Genomic DNA, 27,611 nt, shown 5'->3' on the forward strand with positions numbered 1-27,611 from the left:
TTAAGCGTTTATCTTCAAGGGTTGAAGACAGAACAGATTTTTTTTTAGATGCATATGTAGCCTGGAGAGAGAACTAGGAGTATGTATGCCTGCAAACAGTATTAGGTGTATGTGAGCCTGCAAATAGTATTAGTTGTATGTGTGCCTGCAAACAGTATTAGGTGTATGTGTGCCTGCAAACAGTATTAGGTGTATGTGAGCCTGCAAACAGTATTAGGTGTATGTGTGCCTGCAAACAGTATTAGGTGTATGTGTGCCTGCAAACAGTATTAGGTGTATGTGAGCCTGCAAACAGTATTAGGTGTATGTGATCCTGCAAACAGTATTAGGTGTATGTGTGCCTGCAAACAGTATTAGGTGTATGTGAGCCTGCAAACAGTATTTGGTGTATGTGAGCCTGCAAACAGTATTAGGTGTATGTGTGCCTGCAAACAGTATTAGGTGTATGTGTGCCTGCAAACAGTATTAGGTGTATGTGTGCCTGCAAACAGTATTAGGTGTATGTGAGCCTGCAAACAGTATTAGGTGTATGTGAGCCTGCAAACAGTATTTGGTGTATGTGAGCCTGCAAACAGTATTAGGTGTATGTGAGCCTGCAAACAGTATTAGGTGTATGTGTGCCTGCAAACAGTATTAGGTGTATGTGAGCCTGCAAACAGTATTAGGTGTATGTGAGCCTGCAAACAGTATTAGGTTTATGTGTGCCTGCAAACAGTAATAGGTGTATGTGAGCCTGCAAACAGTATTAGGTGTATGTGTGCCTGCAAACAGTATTAGGTGTATGTGTGCCTGCAAACAGTATTAGGTGTATGTGAGCCTGCAAACAGTATTAGGTGTATGTGTGCCTGCAAACAGTATTAGGTGTATGTGAGCCTGCAAACAGTCGGCTAGATTCCGAATTTTGCGTTATGGCTTTAACGCTGAAAAAATGGCAATTTCAGCTTAAAAACTGTAACACATCCATTACGAGTCGTGTCGGTATAGCTATACCTCAAGCATTTTAGCCTGTAACGTAACGTCAATCCGCACTCAAAAAAATGACTTTTTTGCGTGTGATTTACATAGCGCCAGTATTACAAGTTGTGCGGTGAGGCTAAAATGCCTGCGCTACAGCCTTTACCGACACAATCCATTCCGCTATCTGAAAGCAGTAGTTATGAGTTTTGCACTACAAAAATGTTTCACAAAACTCATAACTAAAGTGTTACAAAGTACACTAACACCCATAAACTACCTATTGACCCCTAAACCGCCACCCTCCCGCTTTGCAAACACTATTTAAAACTTATTAACCCCTAATGTGCCGCCCGCCCACATGCCCGCCACCATAATAACATTATTAACCCCTATTCCGCCGCTCCCTGACACGCCGCCACTAACTAAACCTGTTAACCCCTAAACCACCAGCCCCCCCCCACATCGCCACTTCTAAATAAACCGATTAACCCCTAAACCGCCAGCCCCCCCACATTGCCACTAATAAATAAAAATATTAAACTCTAAACCAAATCAGCCAATAGAATTTCAGTAGCTCTCATCCTATTGGCTGATTTGAACAGCCAATAGGATTTCAGTAGTTCTCATCCTATTGGCTGATTTGAATTTCAAGAATCAAATCAGCCAATAGGAATGCAAGGGACGCCATTTTGAAAAGGCTCCCTTGCATTGAAGATCCAGTGTACAACGGTTTAGTATAATAGTTATGTTAGCTTGTTAGTTTAAACTTAGGTGTTTTTAATTTCACAGGTAAGTTTTTATTTATTTTAAGATAGGGATATTGTAATTTTAATATAAAGTTAGGGGGTTGTTATATTTAGGGATTAATAGTTTAATTTAGTTTTTTGTGATGTGGGGGGCTGGCGGTTTAGGGGTTTATTATTATTATTATCATCAGGTATTTCTAGAGCACCAACAGATTCTGCAGCGCTGTAAACATAGTCAGTGTACAGGATAGCTTTTGTTGGGGTCAGGTGGGTAGAGGGCGTTGCCGAGAGTTTCACTGTTGTAGTCGGCTCTTATGAAGCGATCTGTAAACAGCTGGGCCCATAGGCTTACATTCTAAGGGGTTCAAGGGGAAAGCAATGGAGTTAGGAAAGGTTAGTGTTGGTTATATGCATCCCTGAATAGTAGAGTTTTTAGGGAGTGCTTGAAGCTCTTAAAACTAGGGGAGAGTCTTATGGAGCAAGGCAGGGAATTCCACAAGATGGGGACCAGTCTGGAGAAGTCCTGTAAACGGGAATGTGAGGAAGTAACAAGAGAGGAGGAGATCCTGAGCTGATCGAAGGGGACGGGAGGGAGAGTATCTAGAGACAAGTTCTGAGATGTAGGGGGGAGCAGTGCAGTTCAGAGCTTTGTATGTCAGGGTGAGGATTTTATGTTTAATCCTAGAGGCAAGAGGACGCCAGTGAAGGGATTGGCAGAGAGGTGCAGCAGATGAAAAGCGACGAGTAAGGAAGATTCATAATGGATTGTAAAGGAGCTATGCGGCAGCTAGGTAGACCAGAGAGGACGGAGTTGCAGTAGTCAAGGCGGGAAAGGATGAGAGAATGGATTAAAATCTTGGTTGTATCTTGTGTAAGGAAATGTCTAATTTTAGCGATGTTTTTAAGGTGGAAGCGGCAGTCTTTAGCCAAGGACTGAATGTGAGGAGTGAAGGAAAGATCTGAGTCAAGTGTGACCCCAAGGCATCGGGCGTGCGAGTAGGGGTAATGATGGAATTATCAACAGTTATAGAAATTTTGGGGGTGGAGACATTGGAAGAAGGGGGGAAAATAAGGAGTTCAGTTTTGGAGAGATTTAGCTTAAGGTAGTGAGAGGACATCCAAGATGAGATGTGAGAAAGACAGTGACACAGGTTAGTAAGGAAGGAGGTAGGTCTGGTGCAGGGAGGTAGATTTGGGTGTCATAGGCATACAAATGGTATTGAAACCCATGGGACTTTATTAAGGAACCTAGTGATGATGTGTAGATTGAAAAGAGAAGGGGACCAAGGACAGAGCCTTGAGGTACCCCAACAGAAAGTGGTAACGGGGAAGAGGATGCTCCAGAGAGGGCTACACTAAATGTTACGGTTAGTCAGGTAGGAAGAGAACCACAAGAGAGCTGTGTCACAGATGCCGAAGGATTGGAGGGTTTGGAGCAGAAGAGGGTGGTCAACAGTGTCAAAGGCTGCAGACAGGTCAAGGAGGATAAGCAGAGAGAAGTGGCCTTTGGATTTTGCTGTAAGTAGGTCATTGGTAACTTTGACAATTGCTGTCTCTGTAGAGTGATGGGAATGAAATCTAGATTGCAGTGGGTCAAGAAGAGAGTTTAGTGTAAGGAAATGGGATAGACATGCATAAACTAGCTTTTCAAGGAGCTTTGAGGCAAGAGGGAGTAGGGAAATAGGGCAGTAGTTGTAAGGGGAGGTTGGATCGAGGGAAGGTTTTTTGAGGATAGGTGTGACCAGTGCATGTTTTAGAGATGAGGGAAATATACCAGTGCTGAGGGAGAGGTTGAAAATGTGTGCGAGTATGGGGGTGAGGGTAGAAGAGAGGGAGGGGATGGGGTCGAGGGGACAGGTAGTGAGGTGGGAGGACAGTATAAGGGCAGAAACATCATCCTCGTTAACAGGGGCAAAAGAGCTGCATTTTTGGATATTTGGGTTTTGGGTGATCGTGAGCTTTTGAGGGGGTGGGAGATTGTATGTTGAGAGCTGATTTCACTTCTGATGGAGTCAATTTTGTTGTTGAAGTGGCTGACAAAATCTTGAGCTGAGAGAGAGGTTGGGTTAGGAGGTGGGGGTGGGCGGAGAAGAGTGTTGAATGTGGAGAACAGACGTTTAGGGTTAGAGGAAAGAGTAGAGATGAGATTGGAAAAATATTGTTGCTTATAAAGATTAAGGGCAGAATAGTAGGAGTTCTGAATGAACTTGTAGTGAAGAAAGTCAGCTGAGCTCCGAGATTTCCTCCAGTGTCGCGCAGCAGTACTGGAGCATCTGCGTAGGTATCATGTCAGAGGAGTATGCCAGGGCTGAGGATGAGAGTGTGGTTTCTGAGCTAAGGTTGGAGGGGCCAGAGTGTCAATGACTGATGTAAGGGTGGAATTATACTGGCAGATAGATTGGTCAGGGCAGGAAAAGGAGGTGATGGATGAGAGGTTTGAGAGAGCTAGCAAGCTGATGCAGATCTAGGGACTTAGTGCTTCTGTGAAGTTTGGTGTGAGGGGTAGAGGGAGGGGGAGTTGTAGGTAGGGAAGTGATGTTGCAAGATAGGAGATGATGGTCAGAGAGAGGAAAATGGGAGTTTGTAAAATTTGAAAGAGTGCATCGATAGGTGAAAGTCAGACCAAGGGAATGACCATCTTTGTGAGTGGGAGAGTCAGTCCATTGTGACCGGCCGAAAGAGGAAGTGAGTTGAAGAAGTTGTTTTGCAGAGGAGGCATTGGGATTGTCAAGAGGGATGTTAAAGTCGCCAAGAATGAGGGCAGGGGTGTCTGAGGAAAGGAAATAAGGAAGCCAGGCAGCAAAGTGATCTAAAAATTGAGTTGGGGAGCCAGGGGGGCGATATATGACTGCAACACGTATAGAGAGGGGAGAGAATAACCGAATCATGTGTGCTTCAAATGAAGAAAATGTGAGTGAAGAGAAGGGCTGTATTTGTTGGAAGGTGCAATGAGAGGAAAGTAAAATACCGACACCACCTCCTTGTCTATTGCCAGACCTAAAAGTGTGGCTGAAATAGAGACCCCCATGTGACAGTGCAGCAGTGGATGCTGTGTCTGAAGCAGAGAGCCAGGTTTCTGTAAGAGCCAGAAGGTTAAGAGAGTGGGAGATAAAGAGATCATGGATAGAAGTGAGCTTGTTGCAAACAGAGAGAGAGTTCCAGAGTGCACAAGTGAAGGGGGAGGGGTTTTTAGATGTAAGAGGAATGCGATTAAGGTTACCAGAGTTTAGTTTATGAAGTCTATTGAAAGGCACACAAGGATGTGAAAGGCTAGGAGGTTGTGAGGGGCCAGGATTAGGGGAGATGTCGCCAGCAGCTAGTATGAGCAAGAGGGAGAGTGACATGAGATGAGAAGTAGATTTGCAGTAATGAGACTGTTTTTTGGTTGAAGTGCAGAGGGGAGAGAAAGTGTTTAGGAATAGGTAAAGTTCATGAGTACAAAAGTAAGGTGAGTATAAGAGAGATGGGCTAATGAACAGTGCAGGTGGAGAGGGAGAAGGAGTAATTGAGTAATGTAGTTTGTTATAGAGACAAGAGGTAGCAAAAAGGAGTATGAAGATATTGGGCATTATTATGAAAGTGGGAACCAAGTAAACACATAAGACACAGTGTTACAGCAGCACTTGCAAAAGGATACAATGAGATACATAAAACACAGTATTACAAGAGTACTTGCCTTGTGTCTTGCCCCTTGCCCAGTCCTTGTTCAATTCTTGTATAATTCTTAAAAATTAGTGCCTCACTTATAAAATGTTCACTTTGAAAATGTGAACATATGCTATTGTTAAAAAGTACACTGCCCTGTAGGCAATGCACCCACCCTTGTGGGTTAATAGGTTTATTTAGTGGCGGTGATGTGGGAGGCCAGAGGTTTAGGGGTAATAACTTTTATTAGTGGCGGCGATGTTGGGGAGCGGTTGAATAGGGGTTAATAGCTTTATTATAGGGGCGGCGATGTCGGGGAGCGGTGGAATAGGGTTAATAACTTTTATTAGTGGCAGCAATGTCGGGAGCGGTAGATTAGGGGTTAATAACTTTAATTATGTGGCGGTGATATTGGGGGCGGCAGATTAGGGGTGTTTAGACTTGGGGTTTATGTTAGGGTGTTAGGTTTAAATGCAGTGGTCAAGTGCTACAAAAAAAAGTGTGGGAACTTACCAAGACTTCAACCCCCAAACAATTTATATTTTTTTATACACACACACACACGCACTGTATTTATATGTATATATTAATCTATACACTTTGGTTAATGAAAGCAAATTAAAACCAATGAAGGGTTGAATGGTTGCCTTTGTCCTATGCCTTTGTCCTATTTCTGCTTAGGGGAGCTAAATAACCTCAGTGCAAGCCACCCAGAAATGTAAGCACCATGTGTTACACACATTGTGGGGTGATCACACAGCAGGACCACTGACAGGCTTGCATTTAGTGTATTGTAGGAAGTGTTACTGCCCATTACTAGAAGATCTCACTATACATCTAACCAGGCTGTGCTCCAGCTCCCCCCAACACCAGCAACAATGTTTTCTGAAGAGTTTCTGTTCTCTGTCCAGGGGGAACTTAGTTCCTCCTGCACAAATAGTGCAGGAACTCCGTTCCCATGGGTTCCCACCCGACTTGACCCCTGTTTAAACGTAACTTTTTTTCCCCATAGACATCAATGGGGTTGCGTTACAGAGCTTTTCATTCCCGCACTTCAGGTGTTAGAAAAAAAACTAACACTCTCTCCCAATTGATGTCTATGGGGAAAGCATGCACAAGCACATCAAAGCAGCCCTTGAATTTTGTGCGGTATGGAGCTTAATGCCACCATATCGCACGCACATGGAGGCTTTTCTGAAACTTGTAATGGCAGCGTTATGGAGGGTGAAATAACGCAACTTTTGTTGCATTCGTTTCGCACCCTCTATAGCGCAAAACTCGTAATCTAGGTGAGTATTAGGTGTATGTGTGCCTGCAAACGACATTGGGTGTATGTGTGCCTGCAAACGACATTGGGTGTATGTGTGCCTGCAAACGACATTGGGTGTATGTGTGCCTGCAAACAGCATTAGGTGTATTGATGCCTGCAAACAGTATTAGGTGTATGTGAGCCTGCAAACAGTATTAGGTGTATGAGTGCCTGCAAACAGCATTAGGTGTATGTGTCTCTGCAAACGGTAAAATGCATGTGTGTGCCTGCAAACAGCAAAATGCGTATGTGTGCCTGCAAACAGGATTAGGCATATGTGTGCCTGCAAACAGCATTAGGCGTATTTGTGCCTGCAAACACCATTATGCGTATGTGTGCCTGCAAACAGCGCTAGGCGTATGTGTGCCTGCAAACAGCGCTAGGTGTATGTGTGCCTGCAAACAGCATTAGGCGTATGTGTGCCTGCAAACAGTGTTAGGCGTATGCGTGCCTGTGTATAACATGCTCTCACTTTTATTTGCTCTCCTTTCCTCTTCCCATTTCTGGAGAAACTCGAGCAGCTGAACATTTCCTCACTGCCGCTGCATTCCACCGTAGTTGTTGCCGTACGAGCCAAGCCAGAGAGTTTGGACCAAACAGTACGACATAAAAGTTTCTCATCTATAAACAGCAAAGGAACACAAAGATCAAATGTCACCCTGAAGATATAATATATATATATACAGTATATATCCAAACAGGTGGTGCTAGATGCAGACATAGATAATTAGGTACAGAAAGAAAATAAGCATCTTTTAAGCACTCTGGGAAACACTAAATTAGATTGGTCCAAAAGAGAGGACACACAATGAAACGGAGGGGTTCTCAATCCTCGCCACAATATGAGGGGGGAACAAAAAAAAAAAAAATTTAACATTTATTATATCAAGCGCTTTAGGCACTTTGTGACTTGATTCGGTCCTGACCAGGGGGCCTTTGGTATTGTATTGCAGCTATATTTGATATGTTCTATTTGCTTTATTGATTTTAACCCTATACTGTACTAGATACTTTTGTAGAACCAGATTAGGACAGGAATACCCAGTGTTTTTAAATAATTGTGTAGGAGCAACACGTGAGACTAGCAGTTTGCCAATCCCTTTTTTGTGGTTCTCCTTAGGGAGATATTACAGTCACTGGTAGACTCTATATTACGGCTCCTTTTATTTCGTGTTGCACTATAGAATGGGGATAATTACCTCCTTTGAACCTTTCTGGTATTAGGCCTTATATTTGATTGTATAGGTGTTCGCTGCGTGATTTATACAATACTGTGATTTGGACCTTTCATGTCCCTGTATGTTTCTCGTTTTAAGTGTTTTTAAAGTGATTTTATATTTCTCCTTTTTCATTTTTTTGATATAATAAATGTTAAGTTTTATTTTTTTGTTTCCCCCTCCCCCCCCCCCTCATATTGTGGTGAGGATTGAGAACCCCTCCGTTTCATTGTGTGTCCTCTCTTTTGGACCAATCTAATTTAGTGTTTCCCAGAGTGCTTAAAAGAGGCTACTTTTTATTTTCTTTCTGTACCTAAATATATATAAATATATAAAAACACTCTGTTACTGCCGGCCAGACCATGTCCATCCAGTGTTAGTATACGTATTTGATAGGACAGATGCTTATATTTCCATATAATCCATTAGATAAAGGCGTAAACTAAAAGATAAATGTAACTATTGGTGATCTGCTGCTACAGACATATGTGGTCCCCCAGTAAAACAAGTCATATAATGCAAAGCTAAGTGTCCCTTGTGCTAGGACCCCTGGGTATTACAGTACTGGTGTCCCTATGCAGTGTGGTCTTCCTCCCAGGTAGGTGGAAATGAACGTGCCAGATGTAGCCATTAATGTGACAGAGCAGTAATAGTAGCAACTGATATTGGGTTCAGCCAAACACAATACTAAACCAGTAGATCTGTGTGTGGGGGTGAACAGAACTTGTAATACTAGCTTGGTGTAATAGTAACTCCATACAGCAGCTTGACCAGTGTGTAGCACCTAACTGTAGGTGTCCTGTTGAGTTGCTAGATAGTGACCTACCTGTGCAGGGACCTAACATGAACCTGACCAGTGTGTAGCACCTAACTGTAGGTGTCCCGCTGTCTCACAAGATAGTGACCTACCTGTGCAGGAACCTAATATGAACATAACCAGTGTGTAGCACCTAACTGTAGGTGTCCCACTGACTCACTAGATAGTGACCTACCTGTGCAGTAATCTAACATGAACCTGACCAGTGTGTAGCACCTAACTCTAGGTGTCCCGCTGACTCACTAGATAGTGACCTACCTGTGCAGTAATCTAACATGAACCTGACCAGTGTGTAGCACCTAACTGTAGGTGTCCCGCTGACTCACTAGATAGTGACCTATCTGTGCAGTAATTTAATAGGAACCTGACCAGTGTGTAGCACCTAACTCTAGGTGTCCCGCGGACTCACTAGATAGTGACCTACCTGTGCAGTAATCTAATAGAAAACCTGACCAGTGTGTAGCACCTAACTCTAGGTGTCCCGCTGACTCACTAGATAGTGACCTACCTGTGCAGTAATCTAACATGAACCTGACCAGTGTGTAGCACCTAACTGTAGGTGTCCTGCTGACTCACTAGATAGTGACCTACCTGTGCAGTAATCTAATAGGAACCTTACCAGTGTGTAGCACCTAACTCTAGGTGTCCCACTGACTCACTAGATAGTGACCTACCTGTCCAGTAATTTAACATGAACCTGACCAGTGTGTAGCACCTAACTGTAGGTGTCCTGCTGACTCACTAGATAGTGACCTACCTGTGCAGTAATCTAATAGGAACCTTACCAGTGTGTAGCACCTAACTCTAGGTGTCCCACTGACTCACTAGATAGTGACCTACCTGTCCAGTAATTTAACATGAACCTGACCAGTGTGTAGCACCTAACTGTAGGTATCCTGCTGACTCACTAGATAGTGACCTACCTGTGCAGTAATCTAATAGGAACCTTACCAGTGTGTAGCACCTAACTCTAGGTGTCCCACTGACTCACTAGATAGTGACCTACCTGTCCAGTAATTTAACATGAACCTGACCAGTGTGTAGCACCTAACTGTAGGTGTCCTGCTGACTCACTAGATAGTGACCTACCTGTGCAGTAATCTAATAGGAACCTTACCAGTGTGTAGCACCTAACTCTAGGTGTCCCACTGACTCACTAGATAGTGACCTACCTGTCCAGTAATTTAACATGAACCTGACCAGTGTGTAGCACCTAACTGTATGTGTCCTGCTGACTCACTAGATAGTGACCTACCTGTGCAGTAACCTAACAGTTACCTGACCAGTGTGTAGCACCTAACTGTAGGTGTCCTGCTGACTCACTAGATAGTGACCTACCTGTGCAGTAATCTAATAGGAACCTTACCAGTGTGTAGCACCTAACTCTAGGTGTCCCACTGACTCACTAGATAGTGACCTACCTGTCCAGTAATTTAACATGAACCTGACCAGTGTGTAGCACCTAACTGTAGGTGTCCTGCTGACTCACTAGATAGTGACCTACCTGTGCAGTAATCTAATAGGAACCTTACCAGTGTGTAGCACCTAACTCTAGGTGTCCCACTGACTCACTAGATAGTGACCTACCTGTCCAGTAATTTAACATGAACCTGACCAGTGTGTAGCACCTAACTGTAGGTGTCCTGCTGACTCACTAGATAGTGACCTACCTGTGCAGTAATCTAATAGGAACCTTACCAGTGTGTAGCACCTAACTCTAGGTGTCCCACTGACTCACTAGATAGTGACCTACCTGTCCAGTAATTTAACATGAACCTGACCAGTGTGTAGCACCTAACTGTAGGTGTCCCACTGACTCACTAGATAGTGACCTACCTGTCCAGTAATTTAACATGAACCTGACCAGTGTGTAGCACCTAACTGTATGTGTCCTGCTGACTCACTAGATAGTGACCTACCTGTGCAGTAACCTAACAGTTACCTGACCAGTTTGTAGCACCTAACTGTATGTGTCCTGCTGACTCACTAGTTTATATAATGACCTACCTGTGAGGTAATATAGCATGGACCTGACCAGTGTGTAGCACCTAACTGTAGGTGTCCTGCTGACTCATTAGACAGTGACCTACCTGTCCAGTAATTTAACAGGAACCTGACCAGTTTGCAGCGCCTAACTGTAGGTGTCCTGCTGACTCACTAGATAGTGACCTACCTGTGCAGTAACCTAACAGTAACCTGACCAGTTTGTAGCACCTAACTGTAGGTGTCCCACTGACTCACTAGATAGTGACCTACCTGTGTAGTTACCTAACCGGAACCTGACCAGTGTGTAGGACCTAACTTTAGGTGTCCTGCTGACTCACTAGATAGTGACCTACCTGTGCAGTAATCTAACATGAACCTGACCAGTGTGTAGCACCTAACTGTAGGTGTCCTGCTGACCCACTAGTTTATATAGTGACCTACCTGTGATTAGCTTCAAGGGGAGTCCTGCAACTCGGTTTGGGGTGATGAGTCTCTGATCTTCTGGGAACCAGGCGTCATTCATGGCATTTTTAGTGGAGTAATAAATCAGCCGCTGCCTCAGCTCTGACACAGAGAGGTCGGGTTTGCTGCTCAGTATCATTGCTGCAATACCTGAGGAAGGTGATGATACTAAGGTCAGTTATTACTTGTCACAACTTACCTTAAATACTTTGTCACACATTCACCCTTTGTGCAGAAGTCGCCAATGTTACTCACTAGAAGCAGCTGGTACACAAGACGTGCTAGTTTCTTTATGCAGTACTAGAGGGGTAAGTTGTGCTCATACTGTGGGGTGTGATGGCCCCTGGATAATTAACCCTTCAGTGAGAATAGTAATGTATATGCACAAGATGCAGACCTCAGTTACGCTCACATACAGAGCTCAGCTAATAAAGAGTTGTCATGTGTAGGATACTGATATTCCAGACAGGAGAGTTGTCTAATGATAAAATGTTAAGATGTTCTCATATAATGAAGACAAGATAATCACACACCCCACAAGCATCAAGAGTCATTCAAGTATTTAAGGAATCCTCTTTTAGATGTAGTAAATAAAAAAAAAAATTAAAAAAAATCAGCGATGGCCAACTAGTGGATGGAGGGCCACATGCGGCCCTTTGCATTTCTTTTTTTTGCAGCTCCCGGGAAAAAGCAGAACTAGCAATACATGCCATAGTTTTTGTGGTCCTCAAATAAGGGGAAACACTAATGTGTGGGGTGTCACGTGTCTCCTATGGAAATATATAATATAATTTGTATGTTTAACAGTCATAAATGTATATGTGGCCCTTAAAGTGATGATAAATCCTAGCGTTTGGCACGGCTGACTCGCACAGCTATTTGCTAAGAGGTGGAAATGTCACCTATCAGCAAAATAGTGTTCTACCGTGGGCTGCCTGAGCAGCTCAGTGCGGTGAACGCTTGAAACAAATAATAGAACTTTCAGCATTAAAGGGACATGAAACCCAAAAAATTTCTTTCATGACTCAGAGAATATAATTTTAAACATACCAATTTACTTCTATTATCTAATTTGCTTCATTCTTTAGATATCCTTTGTTGAAGAAATAGCAATGCACATGAGTGAGCCAATCACACGAGGCATCTATGTGCAGCCACCAATCAGGACCTACTGAGCATATCTAGATATGCTTTTAAACAAAGGATATCAAGAGAATGAAGCAAATAAAATAAAATAAGTAAATTTGAAAGTTGTTTTAAATGGCATATTCTTTCTAAATCATGAAAGAATAAAATTGGGTTTCATGTCCCTTTAAGTATTTTATACTTCATGACTGAAAGTCCACTTTATTTGTTCCAATGGTAAATCCTAGTGTTTAACAAATGCTAGGATTTACCATCACATTAAGGCTACTAAAAGATTGATTTGCACCCCCTTGTGATAGGAAGGTGGTTATCCCTGATATAGATAATGTGCTACAGTAGGGGGCTTTTCCAGGAGTAAAGGTAAATGTGTAATTAAAATCAGCTGATGCATGTTTAAAAAGCGAAACATTTTTTAACATTATGGGCCAGATTACAAGTGGAGCGTTATTTAATGCTCTCTTTCGATCGCTAACTGTGCAAGAGGTAAGCTTTTTGTGCGCATCAGGTTGCGCTCGTATTATAAGTTTAAAGTAAACTGTTTTCACTCGTTCACTAACCCAATGAGCGTAAAAAGCCAAACTTAGAATGTTGAGCGCGCAATAATGTATTCCTCCTAGAATTTAATGGAGCAAAAAAGTGAGGAAAAAAACACGATTGCATGTTCTCAAGTGCGCTAACCCGACATGAAAATATGAATATTTCACATTCCAATGTTCTTCACATAGCAAAATATGTTCTATTTATTCATAAATAATTATTTCTACATATATCTGATGTTTTTTGTGGTACAATATATATATATTTATATATATATATATATATATATATATATATACACACACACACACCGGTATATATACATGATTATATATAGGTATAGATATATACATATATATAGAAATATCTATTAAAAAATACTTAGAATATATTCCTCTATGTGCAGAACATTGGAATGTGAAATATTTACAGTAAATACACACTATAACACTTTATTAAATATGAGTATTGCATAAATATGTTTTTACATGTTTTCATCTACTTAACTGCAAAGAGCTCCAATGTGTGTGTATGTGTAAATATGTATTTATGTGTTTATATGTGTGTGTAAATATGTATTTATGTGTTTATATGTGTGTATATATATATATATATATATATATATATATATATATATATACGTCTGTAAATACATATATACACATATAAATACATATGTACACACATATAAAAATATATATACATACACATATTTAGACATGTATACAGTGGGTATTGAAAAGAATCACCCCCTTAAAAAAATCACATTTTGTTGCTTTGCAGCCTGAAATAAAGACAGACACAGTTTTTGTTTATCCAGTTGTAATTACTCAGTGCAACTTATAACATCCAAGTGAAAGATACAACACCAACATGTCTGTAAAAAATAAAGACAATTCAAAAACACAGAATCATGAGTTGGAAAAAGCATCACCCCTCCTAAAATTACTTGTAAACTAAATCAGGTGTAGCTAATCACCTTCTCACACAAAGCCATTTGACCTTCAACTGTGATCAGCTGTGGGCCTATTGATTACCTCAGCATGAAAAGAGCTTTCCTGGAGCATATCAGTCCCTGGTAGTGCAACTGAAGCAAATAATCAAGAATGGGTGACAAGGCACTGTTAAAAATCTCCGGGACAATGTTGTGGACAGGCACAAGTCAGGAGATGGATACAAGAAAATATCAAAGGCTTTATCAATGCCTAGAAGCACAGTGAAGTCTATTATTAAGAAGTGGAAGGTATTTGGTACCCTCTCTGGCTCGGGACGTCGCTCCAAATTGGATAGAAGAGCCAGGAGGAAACTGGTCAGAGAGGCTACCAAGAGGCCCACAGGAACTCTGAAGCAGTTGCAGCAATTTATGACAGAGCAGTCTTTGTGTGCATGTGACAACAATATCACAAATGTGGCTTGTATGGGAGGGTTGCAAGAAAAAATCCACTCCTCAAGAAAGGCCACGTGCAGTCACGACTGAGCTTTGTCATAACACACTTAGGAGATTCTTAGACCACATGGAAAAATGTGTTATGTCAGATGAGACTAAATTTAATTATTTGGCCTCAACACCAAACAATATAGCTGGAGGAAATCCAATACAGCTCACCATCCAAATAACACCATAGCTACAGTAAACATGGATGTGGTAAGGGTGTTTCTCTGCAGCAGGCACTGGAGCACTTGTCAGGATAGAAGGAATAATGGATGGGGCAAAATACCATCAAATTCTTGTGGAAAATCTACTGCCCTCTGCCAGGAAGTTGTCAATGGGAAGAAGGTTTACCTTCCAACATGAGAATAACCCAAAGCACACAGCAAAAATGACCACACAGTGGTTGAAGGAGAAAAAGGTGAATGTCCTTGCATGGCCTAGTCAGAGCCCAGACTTAAACATCATTGAATATCTGTGGCATGACTTGAAGCCTGCAGTCCACAAACGGTCACCATCAAATGTAACGGAACTGGAGCAGTTCTGTAAAGAAGAGTGGGCAAATATTGCACAGTCTACATGTGCAAAGTTAGTAGAGACAGACATATCCCAACAGACTAATGGCTGTAATTAAAGGTGGTTTAACAAAATACTGACACAAGTGGGTGATACTTTTTGCAACTCAGTGATTCTGTTTTTGAATTGTCTTTATTTTTGCCTGACATGTTGGTGTTATATCTTTCACTTGGATGTTATAAGTTGCACTGAGTAATTACAACTGGATAAACAAAAGCTGTGTCTGTCTTTATTTCAGGCTGCAAAGCAATAAAATGTTATTATTTTCAAGGGAGGGGGGGGGATTCTTTTCATCACCCACTGTGTGTATCTCATTGTTAAAGCCCTTTGCCTGCCTTTTTTTTCCTAACACCTGAGACTTCATATCTTTTTTGCCCTTTTAACTTTTTTGTGCAATATTTTTATGATTTTTTTTATTAGATGGTGTTAATATGATCGTAACTGTACTTTGTAATGTATTTTTGATGCGTTTTGTGACACTTTTTTTGTTTTGCAAAACAGTTGATCAGAGCTCTGAGGATGCGGTAACCTGACACTCGTTAACGTCAATCACGTTTACTTTCAACTTGTAGTACAAGCAGAAAACCCTGATGCGCGCAAACACCCGCAATAAAACCCCTATTTGCTTGTGCGTAACTGTTAGCGATCCACTTGTAATCTATCCCTATGATGGCTGGGTGTTAAACCTTATCACTTTCTCCCCTATACCCTCCTAGCCACCCTGGGTTTCACTACTGTGTACCTGCTACATGAGCTGCTGCCTGTGAAGTGCCACTTTTGGAGGTAAAGCAGGTGCTGCAGTCACTGGATGCCCCTATGATATTGTCCCCTGGGGCAAAGACATCAACACAGGTACCATAATTTGTGCCCAGGGTGCCCAGTGTTAGAGGTTGATCTTGGTAGTTGGTGGCTCCTACAGTAATAACCTGTTGTAAAGATACAATTGTTAGTTATGAATTGTGAGACCAGAAAAACACCAGCATTATCTGTAGAGTGCTCCTCACCCAGACGACTACTCACAGAAACCGCCATTTATCCATTCGGAACCTCACCCATACCACCACACACCCAGATCACCAATTACCCAGACTTCCCCTCAGCCAGACCACCACTCAGCCAGACCACCAATTAACCAGACTTCCCCTCACCCAGACCACCACACACCCAGACCACCAATTACCCAGATCTTCCCTCACCCAGACCACCAATTACCCACGCCACCAATTATCAATAAGACTGCACCACACCCAGACCACCATTCACCTATGCCACCAATTATCCATACCGCTCCCCACACCCAGACCACCAATTACGCAGACTGCCCCTCACCATACCACCATGCACCCATACCACCTATTACTCAGATCTCCCCTCATCTAGACCACCAATTACCCAGACCACTACTCGCCCATACCACCAATTACCCAGACCTCCCCTCACCCAGACCAACACTCACCCATATCACCAATTATATATACCACCACTCACCCAGTCCACCAATTATCCATACAACCTCCCACACCCAATACACCACTCACCTAGACAACCAATTACACAGACAACCCTTCAACCAGCCAATGAATTACCCTGACATCCCCTCATCCAGACTACTAATTAACCAAACCACTATTACCCAGACTGAGGAAGAAAGATATATTTTTTAACGAATGGAATGAAAATGCAATCCGTATTATTCCAAATTTGCAGACTACTTTAACCTAACTCCCACCCTGAATCTCTTTATTCCCCTAAATCAGAAGTGATCTCTGCAATTTTCAGATTTACTAAATGCACACAACTAATTTATTGTAAACATTGTGAAGACAGAGCACAGGCTATAACTTTCTCTTCTTGCTGTCACTCTAGCAACACAAATCCAATGCTGTTATAATTTATATTTATCATAGCAATTATTAGTGACAACATGCAAAATAATAACAGCTCCTTACTGCTGTTTGTTTCGCCCCAGATGAATACACACCAATGCAGACACACATATGCACACTGAGGGTGCTGTACAATTATAAATGTGCACATCTTGTTGTTTCACACCTCTGGTTCGGATGCCGGCGAATACAAACAGGCATCATCCCTGTAATTTCCAGCTGCTGCGATTATAACGACTCCAGATTTCACCAAAGCCCGACTCGCTGCATTAACAGTCCGACTGTACCCCCCAACAAATGGGATCAGCACAATCAGAGGGCTGTACGGCTGCTCCAACAATGTTTTTCTGATAAACTCTAGACCTGAAAAAGGATTATGTGACATCAAAACCAATTGCACATTTAAGGGACAGTCAACATCAAAATTGTTATTGTTTAAAAAGACAGATAACGCCTTTATTTCCCATTCCTCAGCTTTACACAATCAACATTATGATATTAATATACTTTATAGCATTTAAGCCTCTAAATTCCCTTCAGTTTCTAAGCCACTACAGACAGCCTCTTATCACAGGCATTTTTTATTTGCTTTTTACAAGAGATTGCTAGTTTATGTGAGCCATATAGATAACATTGTGCTCACCCCCGTGGAGTTGTGGCTGACACTGCACTTATTGGATAAAATGCAAGTCAATAGATAATAAATAAATAGCCATGTGATCAGGGTGCTGTCAGTCAGAAGAGGCTTAGATACAGGGTAAAAACAGAGCTAAAAAGTATATCAATATAACCGTGTTAGTTATGCAAAACTGGGGAATGGGTAATAAAGGGATTATCTATCTTTTTAAACAATAAACATTTTGGAGTTGGCTGTCCATTTATATTCGTGAGCTGCACAGTAAGAGTCATTCGCAAATAATTTGTTCTCAGTCTTACACAATAGCACCTGTAAGAATCTTATTACCAGATACAACATAGCAGATGTAACAGAAACTGGTTGCTTTCTCTTTTCAGTGAAACTTTTGTGCAAAAATGTTTTTCTTCTATAATTATGTGTTTAAGGATTATGTAACCGTAAAGGGGGATCATGGTGAGGGCAGTGTACACTTGTCTGTGTAAAACTGCCTATAGGAAACAGGAGATGAACATAGTTAGTGTGACCTGTGCATATAGTGCATCTTATACAGCCACTCCACTTCAGACCAGGCAGCCAACCTGTGCACATAGCGCATCTTACAAGGCCACTCCGCTGCAGACCGGGCAGCAGGTTGGGGGTGGGTTAGGGGCCATGGGGACCTAAAAAAAAAGCTGGGGAGCCTAGATAAAAATAGTTCTGCCCCTGTCTCTTGCTGCCAACTTTATCCTCAGCATTATCTGCGCTATCATCTAATCCAGGCTAAGGGGTAGATTTAACAAGTGCCGGGCAGACATGATTCGCTGCAGCGATTCATGTCCGCCGTAATCACTAAATGCCAACAGCCTACGCTGTAGGCATGTAACATTGTACAAGCATTTCTTGTGAAATGCTTGTGCAATGCCATGCCCTGCACATTTGTATCGGATCGGGATGATTTCAGTCTTCCACCTAAAAGGTGGCGGAAAAGTTAAGTCTTACGACCATTGCTTCTTAAAGTGAATGTAAATTTAATTAGATTGCGTTATATATAATTGTAGATAATAATACGCTAAAGAATACCGCCACAATTATTTTTAAAATAAATGTATTATTGCGATGTTATTTTATCATATAATCATCGCTCATTCACTTACCCGCTCCTCCCACTCTCAGTTTCCTGATTCTCCCCCATCTAATGTAAACAGCGGCTCCACCCGCTGTTTACATATCGGCACTGCGCGCTCCCGTGAATAATTTCCAATGCGCATGCGTTACTCCTGTTTCCTGTTTACATCAACATAGTATTCATTGAATGAGTCTAACTCCATTCAATGAAAACTATTGTTGCGAGTGTTGAAGGACAGGAGCGAAGCCTATAATTTTATCCCTAATTATAAATCTACTATCGATTGTAAGTAAATGATATAGGTTGAAAATAATTTATTTTTAAAAACGATTACAACATTTGTAATAATAAATCTCAAGCAATAATGTATGATCTATAACTTGCTAAAAATAAATATTTCGAAGGATCAATGCAATATAGAAATCTTTTATTTAGTCTGCAAGGATGAATATCAAGACAGCTTTATTTTTGATGTAGAAAATAAATATTTTTATGAAATGAACATCTTTATTTTTCATTATCGTATTTCGTTTAGCCAACCATTGAATTATATATATATATATATTGAGCCTATATATCAAGTTATATATATAGATTTTATATATACCAATAGATATAAATCAATATATATATTTATATATACATATATACAACTATATATATATATATATAAAAACAAATATATATATCCATGTAAAAAAAAATATATATATATACACATAAATATATATATATATATATATATATATATATATAAATATATATTTATATATTTATTTTTATATATATATATATATATATTTATATACATTTATAGATATATATATACATATATACAAGTATATATATATATATATATATATATATATATATTTATACACATGTCTAAGTATATGTTTATCTCTCCTTCTATCTATTTACATCTATTTATCGATTTTTCTTTATGCACACATATATATATATATATATATATATATATATATATATATATATATTTTATATAAATATGTGAATATATAAATAGATAGTTGATTTTTTCTATCTCTCTATCTCAGTGTCACTCTCTGTCTGTCTCTCTCTCTCTTTCTATCTCTCTGTCTCTCTCTATCTTTCTCTCTCTATCTCTCTCTCTGTCTCTCTGTTTCTCTCTCTCTCTTTCTCTGTGTGTCTCTCTCTCTCTCTCTCTCTCTCTCACACTCTCTCTGTTTCTCTTTATATTTTTATTTCTCTCTCTCTCTATCGGTGTGTCTCTCTCTCTATATCTTTCTGTCTATCTCTTTCTTTCTCTTTGTGTGTGTTTCTCTCTCTCTCTCTCTCTGTGTCTCTCTCTCTCACACCCCCTCTGTGTCTCTCTCCTTCTATTTTTATTGTCTCTCTCTCTATCTGTGTTTCTCTCTCTCTATATATGTCTTTCTCTATTTCACTTTTTTTGTGTCTTTCTCTCTCTGTGTCTCTCTCTCTCACACTATCTCTGTGTCTCTCTCTTTCTATTTTTATTGCTCTCTCAATCTGTGTGTCTCTCTCTCTACATTTGTCTGTCTCTCTCTCTTTCTCTTTTTGTCAGTGTTTCTCTCTCTCTCTATCTCTCTCTCTCTTTGTCTCTCTCTCTCTCTCTCTCTCTGTGTCTCTTTCTATTTTTATTTGTCTCTCTCTCTATCTGTTTGTCTCTCTCTCTATATCTTTCTGTCTCTCTTTCTCTTTGTGTGTGTTTCTCTCTCTCTCTGTGTCTCTCTCTCTCTCACACTCGCTCTGTGTCTCTCTCCTTCTATTTTTATTGTCTCTCTCTATCTGTGTGTGTCTCTCTCTATATCTGTCTTTCTCTTTCTCTTTTTGTGTGTCTTTCTCTCTCTGTGTCTCTCTCACACACTATCTCTGTGTCTCTCTCTTTCTCTTTCTATTTCTCTCTCTATCTGTGTGTCTCTCTCTCTACATTTGTCTGTCTCTCTCTCTTTCTCTTTGTGCGTGTTTCTCTCTCTCTCTATCTCTCTCTCTCTGTGTCTCTCTCTCTCTCTCACACTCTCTCTGTGTCTCTTTCTATTTTTATTTGTCTCTCTCTCTATCTGTTTGTCTCTCTCTCTATATCTTTCTGTCTCTCTTTCTCTTTGTGTGTTTTTCTCTCTCTCTTTGTGTCTCTCTCTCTCACACTCGCTCTGTGTCTCTCTCCTATTTTTATTGTCTCTCTCTCTATCTGTGTTTCTCTCTCTCTATATCTGTCTTTCTCTCTCTATTTCACTTTTTTTGTGTCTTTCTCTCTCTGTGTCTCTCTCTCTCACACTATCTCTGTGTCTCTCTCTTTCTCTTTCTATTTCTCTCTCTATCTGTGTGTCTCTCTCTCTACATTTGTCTGTCTCTCTCTCTTTCTCTTTGTGCGTGTTTCTCTCTCTCTCTATCTCTCTCTCTCTGTGTCTCTCTCTCTCTCTCACACTCTCTCTGTGTCTCTTTCTATTTTTATTTGTCTCTCTCTCTATCTGTTTGTCTCTCTCTCTATATCTTTCTGTCTCTCTTTCTCTTTGTGTGTTTTTCTCTCTCTCTTTGTGTCTCTCTCTCTCACACTCGCTCTGTGTCTCTCTCCTATTTTTATTGTCTCTCTCTCTATCTGTGTTTCTCTCTCTCTATATCTGTCTTTCTCTCTCTATTTCACTTTTTTTGTGTCTTTCTCTCTCTGTGTCTCTCTCTCTCACACTATCTCTGTGTCTCTCTCTTTCTCTTTCTATTTCTCTCTCTATCTGTGTGTCTCTCTCTCTACATTTGTCTGTCTCTCTCTCTTTCTCTTTGTGCGTGTTTCTCTCTCTCTCTATCTCTCTCTCTCTGTGTCTCTCTCTCTCTCTCACACTCTCTCTGTGTCTCTTTCTATTTTTATTTGTCTCTCTCTCTATCTGTTTGTCTCTCTCTCTATATCTTTCTGTCTCTCTTTCTCTTTGTGTGTGTTTCTCTCTCTCTTTGTGTCTCTCTCTCTCACACTCGCTCTGTGTCTCTCTCCTTCTATTTTTATTGTCTCTCTCTCTATCTGTGTTTCTCTCTCTCTATATCTGTCTTTCTCTCTTGTTCACTTTTTTTTGTCTTTCTCTCTCTGTGTCTCTCTCTCTCACACTATCTCTGTGTCTCTCTCTTTCTATTTTTATTGCTCTCTCTATCTGTGTGTCTCTCTCTCTACATTTGTCTGTCTCTCTCTCTTTCTCTTTTTGTCAGTGTTTCTCTCTCTCTCTCTCTCTCTCTCTTTGTCTCTCTCTCTCTCTCTCACACTCTCTCTGTGTCTCTTTCTATTTTTATTTGTCTCTCTCTCTATCTGTTTGTCTCTCTCTCTATATCTTTCTGTCTCTCTTTCTCTTTGTGTGTGTTTCTCTCTCTCTCTTTGTGTCTCTCTCTCTCTCACACTCGCTCTGTGTCTCTCTCCTTCGATTTTTATTGTCTCTCTCTCTGTGTGTCTCTCTCTCTATATCTGTCTTTCTCTTTCTCTTTCTCTTTTTGTGTGTCTTTCTCTCTCTGTGTCTATATCTCTCTCACACTCTCTCTGTGTCTCTTTCTATTTTTATTTGTCTCTCTCTCTATCTGTTTGTCTCTCTCTCTATATCTTTCTGTCTCTCTTTCTCTTTGTGTGTGTTTCTCTCTCTCTTTGTGTCTCTCTCTCTCACACTCGCTCTGTGTCTCTCTCCTTCTATTTTTATTGTCTCTCTCTCTATCTGTGTTTCTCTCTCTCTATATCTGTCTTTCTCTCTTGTTCACTTTTTTTTTGTCTTTCTCTCTCTGTGTCTCTCTCTCACACTATCTCTGTGTCTCTCTCTTTCTATTTTTATTGCTCTCTCTATCTGTGTGTCTCTCTATCTACATTTGTCTGTCTCTCTCTATTTCTCTTTGTGCGTGTTTCTCTCTCTCTCTCTCTCTCTCACACTCTCTCTGTGTCTCTTTCTATTTTTATTTGTCTCTCTCTCTATCTGTTTGTCTCTCTCTCTATATCTTTCTGTCTCTCTTTCTCTTTGTGTGTGTTTCTCTCTCTCTCTCTGTGTCTCTCTCTCACACTCGCTCTGTGTCTCTCTCCTTTTTTTATTGTCTCTCTCTCTATCTGTGTTTCTCTCTCTCTATATCTGTCTTTCTATCTCTCTTTCTCTTTTTTTGTGTCTTTCTCTATCTCTCTCTCTCTGTGTCTCTCTCTCTCTCACACTATCTCTGTGTCTCTCTCTTTCTATTTTTATTTCTCTCTCTATCTGTGTGTGTTTCTCTCTCTCACACTCTCAATTTTTTTTTTTTTTTTCTCTCTCTCTATCTGTGTGTCTCTCTCTATATCTGTCTGTCTCTCTCTCTTTCTCTTTTTGTGTGTCTTTCTCTCTCTCTCTTTCTGTGTCTCTCTTTCTCTATGTCTTTCTCTATGTCTCTCTCACTCTTTTTATCTCTATCTCTCTCTCTTTCTATCTCTATCTATATTTCTATGTCTCATTTTTAAATTCTATATCTCTATCTCTCTTTCGCTCCAACTCTCTTTTTCTATCTCTATCTCGCTCTCTCTTTTTCTATCTATCATTCTCTATTTTTCTTTCTATATCTCTCTCTTTCTATCTCCCTTTCTCTCTCTCTCTCTATTTCTCTCTCTCTTTGTCTCTATATTTCTCTTGCTCTATTTCTCTCTTTGTCTCTCTCTTTCTCTCCTTTTTTTTAAAAATTTTTTTCTTTCTATCACTCTTTTTCTCTGTCTCTCATTTTGTCTATATTTCTCTCTCTCTCTCTCTCTCTCTATTTTTCTCTCGCTTGCATATTCTCTCTATTTCTATCTCTCTCTTTCTCGCTCTCCTTTTTCTCTCTCTCTCTCTCTATCTATTTCTATATATATATTTATTTAAGTCTCTCTCTATCTCACTCTCTTTCTCTCTAATTTTATCTCTCTTTTTCTCTATTTCTATCTCTTTATCTCTGTGTCTCTCTCTATATCTCTCTCTCAATTTTTCTCAATTTCTTTCTCTATTTCTCTCTCTATTTCTCACTCTTTATCTGTCTCTCTTTCTATCTCTTTCTTTATCTCTCTCTGTCTCTCATTCTCTCTCTTTATCTCTCTTTCTATTTCTCTCTATATTTTAATATTTCTCTATCTCTTTCTCTCTATCTCAATCTTTCTTTCAATATGACTGTTTATCGCTCTCTCTTTCACTCTCTCTCTCTCTATCTCATTTTTTAAATATAATTCTATATCTCTCTCTATCTGTTTATCGCTGTCTCTCTGTCTCTTTTTCTTGATCTCTATATCTTTCTATAAATTTATTTTTCTCTTTCTCTATCTTTTTATCTCTCTTTCTCGCTCTTTCTCTCTTATTATTTCTCTCTTTCTCTCTCTTTATTTCTCTCTTTCTCGCTCTTTCTCTCTCTTTATTTCTCTCTCTCTCTATTTCTCTCTCTCTATCTCTATTTCTCTCTCTCTATTTCTTTCTCTCTCTCTTTCTCTCTCATTATCTTTTTCTCACTCTCATTATTTTACGTTTTATGTCTATCTCTTTATTTTTCAATATTTAAATATCTATTTCTATCTCTCTGTCTCTTTCTATATATCATTGGTTCTCTTTAGTTTTATTTTGTTGTCTTTCTATAAATCTCTTTATAACACTCGTTCTATCTTTCTCCCACTTTTTCTCTCTGTATTACTTTCCTTCTCTCTTTTTTTTCAGTTTGTATTTATCCCTCTATTTCTCTTTTTCACTCTCTATAGTTCTGTATCTTTTTCTCTCTATTTCTCTCTCTCTTTCTCTTTTTATCGTTCTCTCTCTATTTCTTTGTCTCTCTATTTCTTTATCCATCCTGCTCTTTTGCTTTATCTCTCTCTCTCTTTTTCTTTTTTTCTCTCTTTATCTAAATGTCTAATTCTCTATTTTTGTCTCTGTTTTTTATATATCTCTCTCTCTTTCTCTCTATATAACTCGATCTCTCAGTCTACTTTTCTATCTATCTATTTATCTATTTCTCTCTCTTTCTCTTTCTCTCTCTCTTTCTCTCTCTATCTTTCAATCCCTGTCTTTATATTTATATATCTTTTTTTTTTCACTTTTAATGTCTATATCTCTCTCTGATTCTCTATCTTTCTCTATCTCTATTTTTATCTCTCTCTTTATCTTTTTTTTTGATCAATCTCTCTTTCTATGTCTCTCTCTCTCTTTATAGCTTTTTCTATTTTCTCTTTCTATATCTTTATTCATTTTTTATCTCTTTCTCTCTATCTCTTTCTCTTTATCTCTCTCTTTATCTTGCTCTTTCTATATCTCTGTTTTTATATCTCTCTATCTCGCTCTATCACTCTCTTTATCTATCTCTCTTTTTCTTTTTCTATATCTCTCTCTCTTTTTCTTTCTATCTATTTTGATCTTTCTCTCTATCTTCCAATATCTCGCTCTCAATATTTCTAACCTCCTCTATATTTTTTTTAATAAATCTGTCGATCTATTTCTATCTATTTCAATGTTTATCTCTCTGTTTAGCAATCTCTCTCAATTTTATCTCTCTTTATATTTTAATTTATTTCTATTGAAATCTCATTCTCTCTCTATCTCTTTCTATCTATCTATCTCTATTTCTATTTATCTCTCTCTCTCGATCTCTCTCTCTCTTTATTTATCTCTCTCAATCTCTCTTTTTTTCTCTTTTTCTCTTTTTATATTTATTTATCTTGTTTTCTGTCTCTCTATATCTCTATTTTTATATCTTTCTTTCTCTCTCTATCTCTCTCTATTCCTATATATATATATATTTATCTATATATATATCTATCTCTCTCTCTCTCTTTATATATATATATATATATATATATATATATATATACACATATATATATATATATATATATATAGATAAAATATATAAAAAAAATACCATCTATATATTTTTTTTTTAATTATTTTTTTTTCTTTTTTCCACCTAATAAATTATTAAAATTTTGTTATCCTATTTCATTAAAGAAAAAAAATCATGAGTTCAATTGATTTAAATTAAAAAAATAAAATATTGAATTTTTTATTTTTATAATCGTATTTGATTGTGCATTACAATATCATGTATTATACTGTTTACTGTTAGGGAGAGTCCAAAACAGATTTTTATTTTTTCAAAAAAAGCAAGATAATCCCTTTATTACATAATCCCCATTTTTTTATAACCAACACAGTTAAATCAATACACATTTTACAGCTGTGACTATCTTGTATATCAACATCTCCTAAACGTCCATAAACACCTTACTTTTTGATATTATCTATTGACTTGCATTTAATCCAATTAGTGCAGTAACTGTCACAATGCTATCTATAAGTATTACCTTAAATACTCTACCCTGTTGTGAAAAAAAAAAAAAAAAAAATTTGATTAGAGGCAGGCATTCAAGGTCTTATAAATTATCATATGATCCTTCATAGGTTTTATATCAACTAGAATAATAAGTTATTGAAGATAATTTATTTAAAAAATTTAATTGGAAACTTATTTATAAGTAAATGTATGATGTCAAAGATATTATTTTTATAATTCCTTTACTGTCCCTTTAACTCAAAACTAACCAGAATTTAGTTATACTATTATTGTTATGAATTTGAATTAAATATAGAGGAAAAAATATATTATCAAACTATATAAATATCTTATCTAATATCTATTTGTAATATTATACTTATATTCTATATTTGTATTATTATTTCAGAAATTTATACAATGCCAGACTGCATTGTAATCGGTTGCACCAGCGCAACAAGAAAAGGTCGACCTCAACCAAATGTTAGTTTCCATGTCTTCCCAAAGACACATGACAAAATAAGGATTTGGCTACAACAAACAAATCAATATACTCCGGAGCAATTAGAACCCATGGTTCAAAGAATTTTTGATACGAACAAAACAGTCAAATACCGTATGTGTTCAAGACATTTTCATCAGGACTGTTATTACTCTCATGGTGTCAACAAAAAACTAAAAGCAGATGCTGCTCCTACAATTTTTCCATCACGTATAACACATTCAGAAACAACGACTGATACTTCTCTAACTGATCCTAGAATATGTCCATTAACATTATCTGAAGCAACAGCATCAACATCTAGTGCATTTATTATTGAAAACCAACCCAGAATAAATGTATGTCATGCATGTGGTCACCGAACAAATGTAACTTTAGATGACGCTTCGACAAATACTGTAGAAATATTAAAAATTGATAACTCAACCTCTTTTGACCCATTTCTTGGAACACGAAGTTCGAGTGTGCAAACATTAAAAACAATCCGAAATCAATCCAAAGCTACTAGCACAAGAGATTACTTCAAAAAAAAGGACCAATATACGTGGACAATGGGAGACATGTCAGCAGATAACAGTCTTCAAGGGAGCATTGCATCTGTACAAGACCCATCATCCATTCCGGTTCAAGAAATTCAAACATCATCACAAACTGTGGATAACATTCAAATAATCCATCCAATTATTGATATTGATAATAGAGATAACATTAGTACCATATCAAATGTCGATCCTTTAATTGATAATTCTCTAATCGAACACAATATAGATAGTTTAGACATATCTAATGTTGAAGATATGGACGTCCAGTCTAAAGATCCGACTTACATTCCCGAAACAACGGAAGAAACACAAGAAGAATATTCAATTTTAGAAGAAGTAACTAACAAACATCTAGTCTATGAACCAAAATACATTGTATTTGAAAGATCCTTAGATGAGCTTATAAAACTCATACCTTGCAGATTTGAAAAACCTTGTTCCGCACCAATGATGTCTGTACATAAAAGAGTAATTGGGACTTTACTGATTGTTACTGGTGAGTGTGAGGCTGGACATAATTCGACATTATGGTGTAGTCAACCCACTATTGGCCAAAAACCCGTTGGAAATATTTTGGCTTGTTCATCTTTACTATTCACCGGTAATCAATTTGAAAAAATCAACGATTATTTCAAATATTTTGGAATTTGCTTTCTTTCAAGACAGACATTTTGTAACTATCAGAAAAACTTCCTTTTTCCGACAGTTGACACATTTTGGAAAAATGAATGTGCAAAAAATATTGATAATTTACAAGGTAGTACTTTGAGTGTCACAGGGGATGGGCAATGTGATAGCCCCGGATTCTCCGCAAAATATTGTATCTATACGATAATGGAGGACCGTTCCAAGAAAATT

The 27,611-nt window shown here is 38.8% G+C and overlaps 1 protein-coding gene across 1 annotated transcript in view; it reads right to left on the reverse strand.

The window, feature by feature from the left end:
• Positions 1–27,611, reverse strand: part of PCSK9 (proprotein convertase subtilisin/kexin type 9) — a 77,871-nt gene that overhangs the window by 26,332 nt on the left and 23,928 nt on the right. Inside the window, exons 6-9 of the mRNA XM_053693423.1 lie at positions 16,880–17,076; positions 15,570–15,753; positions 11,119–11,289; positions 7,130–7,278 (exon numbers count right to left, since the gene is read on the reverse strand). Of these exons, the coding sequence (XP_053549398.1) occupies positions 7,130–7,278; positions 11,119–11,289; positions 15,570–15,753; positions 16,880–17,076 (701 nt within the window). The remainder of the gene's footprint in view (positions 1–7,129; positions 7,279–11,118; positions 11,290–15,569; positions 15,754–16,879; positions 17,077–27,611) is intronic.

The sequence above is a fragment of the Bombina bombina genome, chromosome 10 (genome assembly GCF_027579735.1).
Source record: "Bombina bombina isolate aBomBom1 chromosome 10, aBomBom1.pri, whole genome shotgun sequence".
NCBI lineage: Eukaryota > Metazoa > Chordata > Amphibia > Anura > Bombinatoridae > Bombina > Bombina bombina.